Genomic DNA, 16,327 nt, shown 5'->3' with positions numbered 1-16,327 from the left:
TAGGTAGGCATGCTAGACAGACTGAATTTTGAGTTAATCTCGATTTTAATCCTCGGATTTAAAATAAATCCTTGGACTTAAACCTTGAATTTCAATTTCTGACACTAAATTCAGCCATAACTTCTCTGCAACTGTAATAACATCACTAATCACTTTCAATTTTAATCCACAGAATTTAAGTACCTCAAAACCCACCTGAAAGAATGTGGAAACGTCCACAAATGTGATGACTGTCATCAAAAGTTCAAACAAAAGCGTACATACGTAGCTCACATGAAGAAGAAGCATGGTATTCTGGCAGGTGCCAATCAAACAGACAGCATACCAGTAAAATCACAACAGTATGTGCTGAGCATATGAAGCTAGACCAAAAAAACTCACTTTTTTCCACATAACATTTTGGAAATTTTTTATTTTTTTTTTTCATTGAGATTCATTCAATAAAGAATTTGATGCAAAAAAAGAAGAATAATTGAATAAATGATTGTGTCTTTAAATTTTTTGTTGTTGTATAACATTAATAAAACATCTCGAATTTTCAGATCTTAAGATATATAACATCCATTATTTGTAAGTTATTTCGTATTTTGTAAAAGATGCCTAAACATTTTCTATTAACAGAGAAGTTAAACTTTAGATACATAGTACTATCGTAAATATTTATAACCGTTTTTAATTAATTCTGCAAGGCTTCCGACGGAGTTTTTTTTAGAATAAAATTGAATTTGAATTTTTCTAAATTTTCAGTATTAAAAAGATAAATCCTAGGATTAAGTTAATCCAATGATTAAAAAAGAGAATTTCAGTCATGCTCGACTGACTAATGCTAGTGTATTCTATTGAATAATAAGTGAGGATATGGAAAAATACGTATTTTACTAGAAATTGCCAAAAAGACGTTAGAATATCAATGCAGTCACAAAACCTTGCAAAATTAACTCAAAAACTTTTTTTTTCATCATTAATTAAACATTTTTTTTTTCAGACTAGAAGGAATAGGATCTCATAAATATATATATTTAGTCAAGAGATGAGTAAGATGATCTGTGTTGCTTTCCAACATAATGTGTTTCCGTAATTGAATTACGATTAGTTGATAAGTAGGAAATACAGTAATTATTTAACTCGAAATTCGTTTGAAAGTTATCATTACTAGTTTCATAACACGCAGTTGTTATCTCACTCTTCCGCTTGGCGATCGTAGATGAGAACGAATGTAACCTGTGAGAATAAGATTCAGAATTAGAAATTGGTTTGAATTTGGAAAAAAAAAGGTCCAAAAACCGTTAAATTTGGATTTAAATTGCAAAAGTTCAAAAACAAGTGCAAGAAAAAAATTCAAAACAAATTTTAACGGTCAAAATTTAGAACATGAAGTTCAAAATAGGTTTCTACGTATAATTGGTAAGATTAGAGGCAGAAATCCATTAATTTAAGCTCTAATGCAGTGTTGGACAATGACTGATGTGCCACGATACACAGATTGCTCATCATTGCCTTAATGTGAAGATAATGCCTTCAAAGTTAAAACCAAATAAAATTAGTACAAAAACCGTTAAACCAAAAATTCAAATTTGCTCCAAGTTCAAAAAAAGTGTTTAAATTTAAATTTAACGGTCAAAATTGAACTTAGCTTTTAAATCCACATTTAAAAGTGTTAAAATTACCAGTTATGCTCAAAAGTGCTCTTGCTCTGTCAACTCACCTGTTCTGTAATCTATTGGGCCCGTAAAAATGTGATTCTCGTTTCTTGAATGACTCCATCTAAAAGAGACAAAATTAAACGATAAAAGCAAAAATTGCCAATAAACGCAACATCCAAATAGACATCGACAGTAATAAAAGAAAAAAGAGACAGACATTCAGTACGTGACAATGTGTGATTATAATAATTAATTTTCATTTCAAAAAAAAGGCTTTTTTGGTGTAAAAAAATTCTTCAAAAAATGATTTAATTTAATTAAATTTTACAAATGCACAAGAATATAAAAAAAATAAAAGGTTATTGGCTTATGCTGATTCATAAAAAAGATACGACAATAGGAATTTTTTTATAAATTTTAAAAAAACATCTACAAAAAATGAAAAAAAGTTAGACTTGCAAGGAACGAAAATCTTACCTCATAGTTGTGCAAAAAATTATGAATTTTTTTTTTATTTTTTAAACTTTTTTTTTTTATTTATTTTTTTATGAACATTTATCTTGATGCTGTATGAATAATGTCCCGTCTATTGCAAAAGTTAGGCCGGCTACGAGTTAAAGGAAAATACGTTCAAGATACGAAAGAAGAAGAAGAAAATAGTTTATGGAGAAGAAAGATTGTTAAGAAGAATAGTAAGTAGAGATTATGATGAATTCAATTTACTACTCAAAAACAATAAGATTAACAAGCATTTAATTGGCGGGGTCGTTTGCTAGTGACGTCTTTGATTTTGTGACTTTAGCATTGTTGATTCATGGTACCTAAAGCGGTCGCTTAGCCTCCTAGGGATGGTTGCTGCCAAAATAAGACACCCATACACGTAAAGAGATAAGGTACCGTACTCAAATGTACATCAACTTGTCATCAACTTGTTTTAATCTATTTTTGTCCACTTTAGGTGTCTTTTTGTACCATGAAAGACTGCTCTTTGCATGTTTGTGTCCAGAATTTAGTTCGGCAAAAGACCCGACAGACCAAAGCTCTTCATGGCAACCAGAGGTCGATCCAAAATCGAATTGGCAATTTTTATGGCAGCTAACAAACAATTGCCCTTTGGACCCCACATGACAGCCACTTAACTGCCATGAATAAGTAATGCACGATAACTTTCAAAAGCTTTAAGCTTTCAACAAAGCTCAAAAATTCAAATCTTTGTTTACAATTAGAATTTTGTTTTGATTTTGAAAATTCGAATTCGACTGAATTTAAGTCGGCTTGACTTGACTCGACTAAATTTAAATTTTGTCGATACGAGTCACATTTGACCTCTGGTTAGGACTGAATATCAATAGCAAATTTATAACATTTATCAACCCACAACTTTGTTAAAAGTGTCATAAGAAACGACCCCAAAAACTCATAAAACAATTCTTCGAAGGAGGAAGAACTATCCGAAAAAATAAAAAAACTCTTTTATTGAACTTTCTTACCTTTGAAAATATCATTCAATAAATTTTTACCTCAAAAATATCAGACATCATAAGCAAACGACCCGAATAACTCATAAAAATTGTTAAGCAATTCTCTACGAAGGAGGAAGAACTATCCGAAAAAATAAAAAAACTCTTTTATTGAACTTTCTTACCTTTGAAAATATTTATTGCTTAGAAAGCAAATATTTTAAATATTTTGTTTAAAAAATTTAACGGACTAAATGTACTAAAATTAAAATTTAACGGAATTTTTACTAATAAAATGATAAAGTAGGCAAAGGTAAAATTAATAAATTCACAAATTCATTTCGAATTGCTCGGAAATTCACAAGGAAATTTCCAGTTTGAACTTTTTTAGAACTAAATTTTTAATTAAATTTTCTTAACAGACAAAAATTGAACTTCATTCGTAAAAATTATGAATTTAAAAATTATTCAACTCATTTTCTATGCAGAAGTGCAAAAAAATTCTTCAAACACATGATCAAAAATCTAGTAACTTTAGGTCAAAAATTCATGAATCGATCTCACTTATTGAAAAACATTTTTTTATAAAATTCTGATGCTTTATGTATTGATCATTGATGATATTACGGATGGCAAAATATTCAGCAATGAATCTCGGAAGAAAAATTATCTTCAAAATTTAACGGGTTTTCAAAATTCAAGTAATAACGGCCAAAAAATATTTAAATTTTTGCATCTTTTTCGGGGCGAAATCTTAAGCACCTGTTTTTAATCAATTTCAAATCTTCAACGGTTTCTTGAATTTTAAATTGTAACAGTCACATAATATTTAAATGTTTGCTTCGTTTAATTTGCCTTTGCATCTTTTTTTTTTTTGAAAACTTCCACATTTTGAAATTGAAATTTGAATATCAACGGTTGCAAAATATTCAAATTTTTGCATCTTTGAATTCGCCTTTGCATTTTTTTAAAAGTATTTTTCAAATTTTTAACTGTTAATTTCTCATTTATTATCTCTTAATGTTCATTTAGGCTTGTAGATGGCTATTGTATATTGAAAATTGAAAGTCAGAGACAAAGCCACAGCTTCAGACGCCATCTAAGTGAAGCCATGGATCACAATTAGAACCAGAAAAATATGCAAGAGCAAGCAATGCTTCCATTAATATCTGGCAGCCTCACAACTCCTCTAATTTACTTGTAATACGCAGTAATACCCCAGAATTTGCTCCATATTTATCACCATTACTTGGCACATTTTTCCACAATATTTACAAAGCCAACTTCCAGTAAAGAAGCAATATGCTCATCTCATGGCTTCCCTTGCCAAATTGAAATTTATCGATAGCTGTAAACAATAAATTTTTAATGCAAGCTTTTTGCTGTCAGCACATGACTTTAATTAAATCAAACAAAAATATTTTTTTGGCACAAAATATTCTTTCCATGACGACAAGCAGTTCCGTTTCATATGCTGAATATATATATTGCATGTATATAAGCTTTACATCATCAATGATTGAAGCGTGAAGATCACACGTGATCAGCCTAAAAAAAATTCCTTAAGGCATTATAAAAATTGATGAACATCTGTGCTTCATCGCGTTATTAATGGTCAAGGTTAAATATAGCATCGACAATCGTGTGAGATCAATAAACTTGCAAAAGTTCAAACAAACCACAATAAAAATAAAAAAATTATTGCAAATTCAAGAAAAATTCTTAATAAAATCAACAAAACTTCTACATGACCAAAATTCTAATTCTAATTAAATAAACTCACCTCGCACTGTGGCCTAACAAAATCAAATTTCTGTAAATATAAAATTGAAAAAGATATTTTGTGGATATTTGTCTTTTGTTTACGATATCCTCGGACATTAATATTATTTTGGTTTTTTGGAACTAAAGGAAATGCTAATTTTGTAAGTAATTTGTTGCTATGGACAGAAGTGTTATTGGTTAATTTAGTAAACTGATTTTGAAAAGCTTTCAGAACTTAAATTCAAAAAAGTTCTAAAGTTCAAATTAAAACTCTTAGTAAGTTCAAATTCAAAGTTTAAACTTTTTAATAAGTTCAAATTCAAAATTCAAGTTCAAAATTTAAAGAAAGTCCAAGATTTTAGACGGTTTAAATTAAAAATTTAAATTTTTTAGTAAGTTCAAGTTCAAAGTTCAAAATTTTTAGGAAGTTGAATTCAAAGCTCAAAAATTTTAACAAACTCAAATTCAAAGTTCAATTTTAAAAGCTCAAATTCAAACTTCAATTTTAAAAGCTTAAATTCAAAGTTCAAATTATTTCAAGTTCAACTTCAAAGTTCAAAACTTGAAATTTTTAACTTTCTCGAAGTTCAAAATTGTTAGTTCAAAATTTTGAGCTTTTAAAAGCTATTTGAGCTTTTTAAGTTCTCAAAAAAGCTCATTAAGTATTCAACACTTCTGTCCATAGCAGCAATCAATCATACTAATAAAAAAACAAAGTCATCCAATATAATTAATAAAAATAAATAGTAATAAAATTTTCAGCAAACTACATTTAAGATACCAAATTCGATAGGAGATTTTATAATAAAAACAATTAAGAAACGAGAAGAAGCAAATCGACTTCAATCTACTTAAAATGGAATTATTTAAAATTTGTGAGCATATCCCAAAAACGATTTATGTTGTGAATAGCATAGATTCTATGTGCTCTTATTCCACTCATCAATATACTTTGATTTAAAGGTTGAACAAGCTTGTTTATAGGAATATCAAAAAGGGGTACGAAACGAAAAGAATTCTGAAAAAGTTTTTAGAATTTTTTTTTGGGGAAATAAACACAAAATAATGTTGTGCAAATGCATTGAGAAGAGAATATAGACAAAAACAATAAAAATAGATGTGTCAAATTTCAATTTTAGGCGATTCCACGTGCTTTTGAGCTTTCACTTCAAAACAAGTTTCAAAACTATTCTAATTACAACTTTTAAAGCTGCTTATGGAATTAAAATAAAATGATTGCCCAACAAATATTCTTTCAAAAAAGGATTTATGTAAATTTAGCATTAGGTAATTAAATTGGATAGAAATTATAACATGCGCATTTATGAAGGAATGATTTGAGAATTTTAGTTTATATATTTTTTATATTTGGTCCGGTCGAAAATTTGGAGTACTAAAAATGATGCTTTTTTTAACGATCAAATGAAATTTAAAAATTATGTTAATTTTTTAAGGTTCAAAAATTGATTTTAGACTACTAAATGCTTTTTAGTGATGGATATCTGTTGTTTTGATTATTGTGATATACGTAATGATGGATAGACTATCTACTTATCATGTTAAGCATAATTTATACTTTTTCTACAAATTTTTGCTTTCAAAAGCTTTTGCTTACAAAATTGATCAAAAATAATTCAAAGTTCCAAGAGTCGTTGAAAATTAAGAATCAAAACATGAGCCGGAACAGACATGGAGTATACAAAATTGTTCATGTTCAATTATATTAATTGAGTTTACTCATGAACACAATCATATGAGTAAAGTGTTCATTGTCTGTTAGCAGAGCTAGAAGTTGACTTGAATTTTGTGTTGACAAGTCGACTTCGAGCTTTGTCTGTAAGAGATGATTCTAAGGAAGCTAACCCAGTAGTGAGAAACCTGAGTACCCACGGTATATTGGGTATGTCGTGGGAGATGTTCAGGTTCACCCACTACTGAGCTAAATCATCGAATACGACGTTTCGACCAGACCTAGACCAACCGGTGCTTGAATGTACTTTTCCCAAAAAATGATAAAGCTTTTTCTACGTAAATGAAAGTTTTAAGGTCTGTTCCAAGACTTTTTCATAAACTTTTGCATCTACAGTTTTTTGATATCGAACGATTTTCGTCCAGTGGAATCACCCGTCTATTAGGAAGATTTAATAGAGAGACAGAGAGCTTTTAAGTGATAAAAGCTCAGTAAATAGATACATTTAAATAATCTTCTACGTAAAACGATAACAAATTATGCCAATTAAAAGAATTAATTGTGAAATGCTTGAAAGATTGTTATTTTTTTTTGTTCTGGATTGTCAATCTTAGTATATTTTTTCGTTATTAATTTATTTGATATGTTGCATACCGAATGATGATATTCGTGGTCATAAAGGCAACAACATTGATGACGCAATAAATATCGACCAGATTTTCTGTTTAGGAATTTTATGAATTTTTTATCAGTTCGTTAATTTATCTTGTATAATTTTAAGATGAATAAAATGGAAATGATGAATTAAGTTAATAAAATTAAAAAAAAAATTCAATTTTTTTAGGAAAATCTTTTAAATAATTTTGATTTATTTTGGTCCACTGAGTTGGAAAAATACCACTGAGTTGGAAAAAGCTTCAAATCATCAAAATTATTTTTTATAAATTTATTGAGATTTTTCACAAACCTTAACAGCCGTGTAATGTAGTCTGGCCAGTTATTTGGAAACATGACTAAGAAGAATCCAACAGATATTAATATTATGCCACCAAGCTTCATTCCAGCGAATTGTGCACCTAGAGGAAGTAGAGATTGAGATTATTAATATTGATTTTTGAGGTTTGGATGTCTGTGGGAAGCAAGCTGCAAGTGTTATACATTTCTGAAGACGTAACGTTTACTAAATCCAATAACCTTAAAAATAAATCCATACGATTTATTTAAACCCGATCATCTTCAAGTGGATATTGAGATGCTTTTGGCTTATCGGCTGAATTTACCAACATGAATTTTAACCTTTTTTTGATTATTTGGGCTAATTAATTATCGCCGTGCTGGCGCTTTTTCTTTGTCATTACCACGAACACTCGCGGAACACTTGATTTTAATTAAAATTAATCACTTTGATAATATTTTTAACGTCTGAACTCTTCAACGTTCTATTGAGAATTCAATAATTAATCCTACGATTTATCCCAAAATAAATCCCACGATTTGTTTAAGCATCAAAAGCAGCCACAACCCTTTCAAAACTCAACCCCATCATAAAACTGAGATAAGCAACCCTAAAGCTAAAATCTCAAATTTTACAGTCTTAAATCTGAATAATTATGTATGAGGATGTTACCATATAGCAAAATGTCCAATGCTGCACATGTAAAGCAAGAAGAATTAAGGAAGAAGGATATGCTTTAATCAAGGGATTTTGAATAAATTATGAATGTGATTATTACATGCTGAAACGGGCACGCTTGTAATGAGTCCTAATGTTACGAACATTGTGTACGTAACAGCTCCGCTGAATTGTGTTAGCATGTGAAACATAAGCAGGAAAGCACTGTAAAGATTCTCATTAGTGATGTTAGTTAAATTTACATAAATTAGTGCATTTACCTTGCTATTAATAGAGTAATCATGAGTAATAAATCAGTAGGAATCGTTTCATTCTCAGAGAAGTAAAGGATCAGGCAAATTGGCCATAATAAAATTAAATTAATAAATCCGATAACTGTGAATGTAAATGCAATAGCTCCAATTGGTTGCGGATCACCCATCATTTTCCGAAACATGACACGAAACACAGCATAACCAGCACCAGCAATTGTCGAGAACACAACACTCGCGAGTGTCTTACTATCATTAATTCCATCCATATACGCGAGTAATGCGATTCCCGTGTCGACAAGTATAACTGCAACAATCTGAATAATTTTTCACAAATTAAATATGCATGCACGAAATTTTAAAATTATACATGACGGTAAGTAAATTTTATGTTTAATTAATTCACTCACCCTCACGCCAACAAATTGTTCATGAAGTATCACCCATGATAATAAATATACAGACGCAACATTTGTGGCAAACAGTACGATAACGTCAGTGGAATAAAGGACTCGAAGTGACTTCATATAAAGATAAGTGGATGCAACCCACAGGATACAAAATGAAATGCACCGGTAAATGTATCGTCCAAATGTATATCCTCTCTCTCGAAAACCTCTCAAAATATCACCAAATGTCTCAGTATTTGCTCCACATTTTGCCGCAATGCCACGAAACATCAGATAGATTGGAAAGAATAAAATTACAAAGTTCGTCGAGAACCATGATGCAAAAAATGGTGCACGAAATTGCATTGGATCGGTTTCATTAAGTGACAATCTCACTTTTGAGGTTTTTGTGGTAGAATTTTCGTATGAGTCTTGGAATGTTTGGTACGGTAATGCTAATGTTTTTAATACAGATGAGGTTGTGTGATGATGCATCGTATTGCTACTTCGAAATGTTGACGATAATGAGTGATGAAGTTTTGTTGATGGTAAGAACAGAAATTTGAAGCAATGCGTTGTTCCGACCCAAAAGAATGTTATAAGGATTGTTACACAAACTCCTAGATACATCTGTAATGAATGGGAATTAGTCATGTGTTCCAGTGAACGACCCCTTATAGATTCCTAACCTTCTGAGCCAATTCCGAACAACATGACCCTCTACATCCTTTCGGCTTTTCATTCTCATCGGAGACAGATCTTGGAAGTATATTCGAATGAATTTGTGTTAATGAGTTAAACTGATGATGATGATGATCAGAATGATCACCAATTATAACACCTGTAAGACTTTCGGCACCATCATGTTGACTACTCGTGATTGAGTCTGAATGAATAATTTGATTCAAATTTCCTAGCTGTGAGGGTCCATTATTTGGCGATCCAGTCACCACAACTGATGGCGTTCTCACACGTTTCGGATTAAAAATGGCAGCGATTTCATTCTCACGATGAGAAGACTCATCATTTTGAATAACAATCATTATGGTTAAATAGTATTAAATAAATTCCTTATAGTTGGAGTATTATGACATGTCGAATCGGTAATCAGCACTGAAAATATATAAATTGAAATATAAAAATTAAAAAATTAAATTAATATGTAAGCTTTCAAGACATGAAAGGTGTAATCAAATTGTTTTCTGGTTGTATGATCGACAACCATTTGGCATGTGTTATATGTGTGATATGAAATGCAGGGCTTGAAATCGAAAAATTCAAGTCGACATCGATTTCTAAGAAATTGATAAAATTTAGTACAGAATTATTGATTTTTGATAAAAAAAAAATGAATTTTTTGAGCTTAATTTAAGCTATTGCTTCACCTTATTCACTTTAATATATGAAATAACAATGCTACTGTAGTTTTCAAATGCTTGATCCATTCTTAGAAGCTTAAAAACACTTTGAAATTATAATTTTAATCCTTAAAACCTTTGTAAACAAAGAAAATTTTGACCGACTTTTAGTACTAAAAATTTGAATCTCAAAAATCCGTTAAAAATCATCTGAATTTTGAAAATCAATAAAAATTCAATGTCACTAACAAAAGCATAATTTTCGGCTATTACATTACATTCTGTGCCGTAAGTAGCTTTAATTTATTTCCACCTCGCATGCTAATAATAAACAGCGACTTCCATAGACTTAATATAAAAGTAATCGATCGATTATATCAAATTGTGCTTCGTAATTCACAAACCTATGTGGCTAGAAATTGTTTTCATTGTAAAATCACAGTAAAAGAATCAAGAATTCATCAAAAGACAGATTGTCATAATTATATATTTGTTCCATGTACTTTGGTCATTTATTATAAAATAAATACATAAATAAAAAATCGTTAATAATTACAAGGTGTATACAATGAATGAGGCATGAAGATGATTTAAGCTAAGAAATAAAAATGTGACCTAGCAAACTTGAAAATTTATTTAGTCGCGAAACTTAATTCAAGCTAATAAAAAGCACAAAAAATAATACCTGTCGGAAATGAAATTTCGTATGAAATATTTACTTTTTGTGAGTATAAGCCCTCGATGGTGTCGCAATCATTTATCACATAAGGCAGTGTGTTAACAATTCATGACGGAAAATTATATGGGAATAAATATTTCAATACATTGGGATTTGAGTTTAAATGACTTTGATGTGAATTATTCAGTGAATTGAAAATTTTCTCGTAAAAGGATGAACAATGTGTTGTGGATTTATGGCAATTGTGGAATATTTTGAATGATATCCATTCCAAATCATGGATTGAAATTGAATTTTAAGATTTTTTCCTTGGATTTAATTTAAATCCTAGGATTTATTTTTCGAAGAATTAAGTCCTAGTACTTAATCCTTGTACTAAAGTTTAACAATGGTTTTTAACCTCAAAATTAAATCCTCGGATTTAGCCTTATCTCAATAATAATTTAATCTCCAAATCTCACAATATTGATAAAATTCATTAAATTTTCCAGTTCTCTCTAATTTTTATCGTCAATGGCAAGCCATTCAATCTAGCTGATTATTCAAGGTAATGTCTCGCATTATTTTTATTGAATAATAATCAATGAATTCGATAAATTAATGATTAATTACTTTCAAACAGCTTATACAACAATAGAATATTAAAACCCAATTATGAAGGATTTGTGAATACTGTCCATGTCCAAAATAGCTATGAAAATGTACCTTTCGTTTATTATAACAACATAATAAACAGAAACATGATGAAACAAGGCATTAACTATGCAAATCACGATGTCAATGAAGGAGGAATCCTACATGCAGTACAAGATGCTGGCACGAAAAACAATAGACGGTTTATAGATAACAGAAATGAGATACATGAACCATCAGAAAATACATTTTATGACATAAATGGTACAACAATGAAGAAAATAACACAAGTAATCGATACTTAATGTACTTATCTATCTTGTAGAACTTTATACTCCACTTGTGAACATTTATCGTTCGTATCCAGTGGATTTATATCAGCAACAACAACTGAATGGCATAGAACATTACTTGCTTGAACCAGAACAAAGTCGTGTGTTGGATGCATTCTTTACAATTGAAAGTTTGCCCTTCCTAAATCCATTAATTCTGTTGTCTGAGCCAAGCCCATCACATCAACAGCAACATTCTTCGGTGAACATTCCAACAAAAAATTTAAGGAGGTTTTCTATGCCAGCATTTCCACCATTTCGAAATAATTTTCCTTCTTTCCCAAAAATGAACTTTGGTTTTTCAGATGTCAATGCCTTTAACAATCAATTTGATATTAAACGACTCTTACCAAAAGCTTTTCAAGATTCTATAAAAAATCAAGTAAGTCTAGTTGTCCAACCCCTAAAATTCAAGTACATGCAAAAGCTTCATAAAATTTATCATTTCAGAATGGACATGCACCGGATTTAATTCAGTATGGTTCGAACAACAAAAATATCAAGTCGGGCAATCAAAATGGAATTGTTCAAATAAGTTTTAATAGAAAGTCCACCATGCCAATCATAACAACAACAGAGTTTCCTGATACTGATGGGACTACAACATTATCGGATGAGACTACAACATTTTTAGATGGATAGGAATTGACGAAAATCTTGAAGAATCACTTGTGGGTAAATAAAGTTTTACTGATAAAATGAATGATTCACCGATAAAATTGATAATAAATTAACGCGATGTCAATACAGATAATTTTTGGGGTTTTTTATTAAGCTTTTGTTACGAAATGAAAGTTCAATTTGAAGTTCAAAACTTCAATTGTTAAAATTTGAATCTAAAATCGTCGTTATCATTTCAGTCACGATTTTCGGAAATATTGAAATAAAAATTCATATTTAAATGCTATAATATGAAAGATAAGAAGAATAAATCAATTTTCCATAAAATAAGAGCAGCCTCAAGTCCCTTTTGAGAAGCCAGCTGATTTATGACTGTGTACAGTAATGAATAATTTACACCATAAAAGTCATAAAACACAACTCAATACATTAACTTGGGTATCTTTTTATATGAAATTATTCATCATATTTGTTGTTGGGGCAAATTCTTCTTCTGATAGTAAAAGCTTAAGGAAAATTAATCCACAAATCTCAGCCGTGTGATATCAAGTAGATAATGAAGAATTTTGATAAGTTCCATAAAAACTGGTTCAATTTTTGGCTCACATTTAGTCTTCGATTTACGTTTGCGGTAGTAAAGTGAAGGAAGAGAAAAAAGGCTCTCGTTCGTGTGTGAAAATGAAGGCATTAATTTGCATAATTCTGTCATTATGTGCAGCAGCACATGGACAAATCGATATTCCGTGCATTTTAGGATTTTCTGATGGTGAATATACATGTCGATTGCCACAAGTGGATTTAGCATCATTCGACAATTTCATAATCACGAGTGCAAATCACTTGCCAGGTCAAAGTGATGCAACAATTGCAAGCTTTGTTAGTATTAACAACAACTTCCAGTACTTCCCAACTGGACACATTTCTCGATTCACAGGCTTAGTTGGAATCAAAATTACTGGAAGTAACATTACAGAATTACCACCTAATTCAATCGCTAATCGACCAGCATTAAGAAGATTGAACTTGAACAGCAATTTCATTTCACAAATCAGCCCACAAGCATTTACTAATACTGTCGGTCTTCAACAAATTTTATTGATGTTTAATCATCTGACATACATTGATAATGCAGTTTGGGGACTTTTTACAAATCTTATTGAATTGGATTTAAGTTCAAATCTCTTCACAACGATTCCAGCTCATGCACTTCAAACTAACATAGCCCTTACAGCTTTGAGTATGAACGGCAATCAGATTAATTTCATCAATTCGACATTCTTCGATAATCTTTTTGGTTTAAGAACATTCAATTTCCTTACAAATCCATGTTATAGCGGTCAATTCATTAATCTTCATACAGTTGTAGGCCGAAATGATTTGAATACCAGATTGGCACCATGTTTTACACTCGGACCACGTAGATTGACATGTTCATTTGGAACAAACTTCCAAGGAGTTAATTTTGGAGTTTACACGTGCTTGCTACGTGGAATTGAAGTTACTAATGCCAATGAACAAATCGAACTTGGTGGATTTCATTTAACTGGAAATACAAATGCAAATGTTGAACATGTGTGGATTGATGCATCAAATGTAAGATACATTTTAAGCAGTGCATTCAACACATTCCAAAATCTTCGTCATTTACGTTATCAAGGATCACATCTTGAATACATCCAACCTGGTGCTTTCCAAAATGCCACAAATTTAAATGAATTGACAATTATGATGAACGCTATCAGAAGACTTGAAGCCAATGCCTTCCAATTTGCTACTAACTTGCGAGTTTTGAATATGTGGTTTAACAATTTAGAGAATATCGATGAAAATGCCTTCGCTGGATTAATCAACTTACAGGAAATTCATCTTTACGATGGAAGACTGACATTCTTAGCTCCAAATACATTCGCTCCTGCACCTCAATTACGTTTGGTAGAAATCGGATTTAATCAACTTGCAACAATCGATCATCGTTGGTTTGTTCAGAATCCTTTAATTGCTCAACTTATGTTCAACAACAATCAAATTGATGAAATTTTCCCAGCACTTGTGGACATGCCAAACTTGACAACACTCCGTCTCCGTAATAATGTCTGTGTTGATAATGAATTTACAATTACACCAGCTAATCGTGAACAAGTGAGACTTGCATTGGAAGCTTGCTTCCTTAACTATCCATTGAGAGTTCAACGCTTTGAATTGTTATTGGAAGGAGACTTGGAACTGATTGATGAAGATGGCAGGGTCGTCGTTCAACTTTAAAGCTATTTATGTCATCATATTTTCTGCCTTCTTACCGTTAATCCTCTGATATCATCGAAAAATATTTTAAGAAAACATATTTATCGAAAAAAAAATTGATAAAATTTGTGCTTCCTTCTGATAATTTTTTGTCTATATAAACCTAGATTGGAAGATAAAGCAGTAAATTTATACTGCATAATTTTTTGGGACTATATTATACTTGTTTAACAGCTGAATTGCTAAATCAATAAAAAATAATGCTTGTATATTAAATTCCGTCAGCAATGAAGGAAGAATTTACTGTCTTTAATTTGCATTTTTGGGGAATTTTGTCGCCGCATTCTTGAATAATTATTTTTTGAGGTTAACTTTGAAAATTTGTCAAAAATTCATATTTCAGTCGAATTTCACATATTTTTGAGTTTCCTTCAAATTTCAGCTGTTTGATTTACTTTGTTGATGACTTTCCACTAATTTGTAACTGGTTTTAAAGTGAAAATACTAGATTTTCTCAAATTTTTAGATTTAAACAAAAGTGTGAAAATTGAGGGGAGAATCAACTAACAAATCAATTTCAAATTTAATTTGTCCGTTAAAAGTTTCAAAGTTGTTATTTTTAGAAAAACAAAGCAATTAATGTAAGAATAAGTGTAAAATAACGTGATATCAAGGATTTACTATACTTCTTCCGAAACGGAAATGACACAGACTATTATTAAAAGCACGTAAACGAATTACGAGACAGAATCCCGCTTAAGTAAATATACGCGTATTTTATTACCTTACAGTAAGTCAAAGATAAAAGAAAAATCGATATAATAGCATTGAAAGGTCAGCGAGAAATGGACTATTTAGACAAGGAAAATTAATCACTCAACAGCACATGAAGAATGGGTTTATAATTTTTTGGGAAGCAACCAAAAAATTGGCAAAAAGTCAAACAAGTTTTTCCCTTGAGAATTCAAATCTGTGACACAATGTAGCAACCAGCCATAAAATCAATGAACTAATTTTTTGTTTGTGGTCATTAGAAATTTGAGTACTAAGGATCATAAAGGAAACAACAAAAGAAAATCCAACCCATGAATACTTTAATATTGTTATTTCTATATTAGCGTGACTAATTCATTCATTCATGAATATATCTTGCGCATAAATCTGATTCCTATAACTCACCTTGATGCTGAAAATATTTTTTTCACTTTTCTTCTTATTTTCCTCAGCTTACTTTTCCTTACATTTGTGTAAAATTTTATCAATTTTCTAATTTTCTTTCTATTTTATTACTTGTGTAACTTGAAACTTAATATGTCAGGTACCTTAACTATTTTTGGATACAAAAACAAAATTTATCACGGGAAAAATTAATGAAATTTTCCTTTCCTTTTTCGACTAACTTTGTCTACACAAAGTAAATTTTTCACTAAATTAAAAATTTTCCCACTAACTTTAGTCACTTTATCCTTGAATTTTAATTCTTGCATAATAAACAATCATTGATATTGAGTATAAAATTAACTTAATTAATAAAAATGCCACACCGCGACAACTTTTTCCATGTTCGATGAAAAGTTCGATTACAAATGAAAGAAAAGAATGGAAAAAAAATTGGTAAAGGCGCAAAGAAACG

General features: G+C 30.4%; 3 protein-coding genes across 7 annotated transcripts; 2 read left to right on the top strand and 1 right to left on the bottom strand.

The window, feature by feature from the left end:
• Window positions 1-477: 477 nt before the first annotated feature.
• Window positions 478-16,297, bottom strand: LOC139095513 (solute carrier family 35 member F3). 5 transcript variants are annotated; one of them, XM_070646887.1, is made up of 11 exons: window positions 16,146-16,297; window positions 9,520-9,943; window positions 8,852-9,460; window positions 8,451-8,758; window positions 8,291-8,394; window positions 8,185-8,205; window positions 7,525-7,633; window positions 7,212-7,278; window positions 4,887-4,916; window positions 1,706-1,764; window positions 478-1,221 (listed from the first exon to the last, which is right to left on the bottom strand). In XM_070646887.1, the coding sequence occupies exons 2-11, from the start codon at window positions 9,871-9,873 to the stop codon at window positions 1,020-1,022; spliced, it is 1,863 nt and encodes a 620-aa protein (XP_070502988.1). In that variant the 5' UTR covers window positions 9,874-9,943; window positions 16,146-16,297; the 3' UTR covers window positions 478-1,019. The 5 variants fall into 5 exon arrangements, 4 of the variants coding, with proteins under 4 accessions (XP_070502988.1, XP_070502987.1, XP_070502989.1 ...); XM_070646886.1 differs by having other exon boundaries at window positions 479-1,221; window positions 15,874-16,297; XM_070646888.1 differs by lacking the exon at window positions 7,212-7,278 and having other exon boundaries at window positions 1,037-1,221; window positions 15,874-16,297.
• LOC139095530 (uncharacterized) lies at window positions 10,612-12,586 on the top strand. The gene is made up of 5 exons (XM_070646913.1): window positions 10,612-10,912; window positions 11,359-11,414; window positions 11,490-11,764; window positions 11,826-12,214; window positions 12,283-12,586. The coding sequence occupies exons 1-5, from the start codon at window positions 10,883-10,885 to the stop codon at window positions 12,472-12,474; spliced, it is 942 nt and encodes a 313-aa protein (XP_070503014.1). The 5' UTR covers window positions 10,612-10,882; the 3' UTR covers window positions 12,475-12,586.
• On the top strand, window positions 13,065-14,993 carry LOC139095517 (leucine-rich repeat-containing protein 15-like). Its single transcript, XM_070646895.1, has one exon. The coding sequence runs from the start codon at window positions 13,132-13,134 to the stop codon at window positions 14,713-14,715; it is 1,584 nt and encodes a 527-aa protein (XP_070502996.1). The 5' UTR covers window positions 13,065-13,131; the 3' UTR covers window positions 14,716-14,993.
• Window positions 16,298-16,327: the final 30 nt, after the last annotated feature.

This window comes from Chironomus tepperi, unplaced genomic scaffold (assembly GCF_022539635.2).
Source record: "Chironomus tepperi strain 1889 unplaced genomic scaffold, CSIRO-AGI_Ctep_v1 contig_364, whole genome shotgun sequence".
NCBI lineage: Eukaryota > Metazoa > Arthropoda > Insecta > Diptera > Chironomidae > Chironomus > Chironomus tepperi.
The sequence above is the reverse complement of the archived record's forward strand: the minus strand, read 5'-3'. Positions and strand labels throughout refer to the sequence as shown.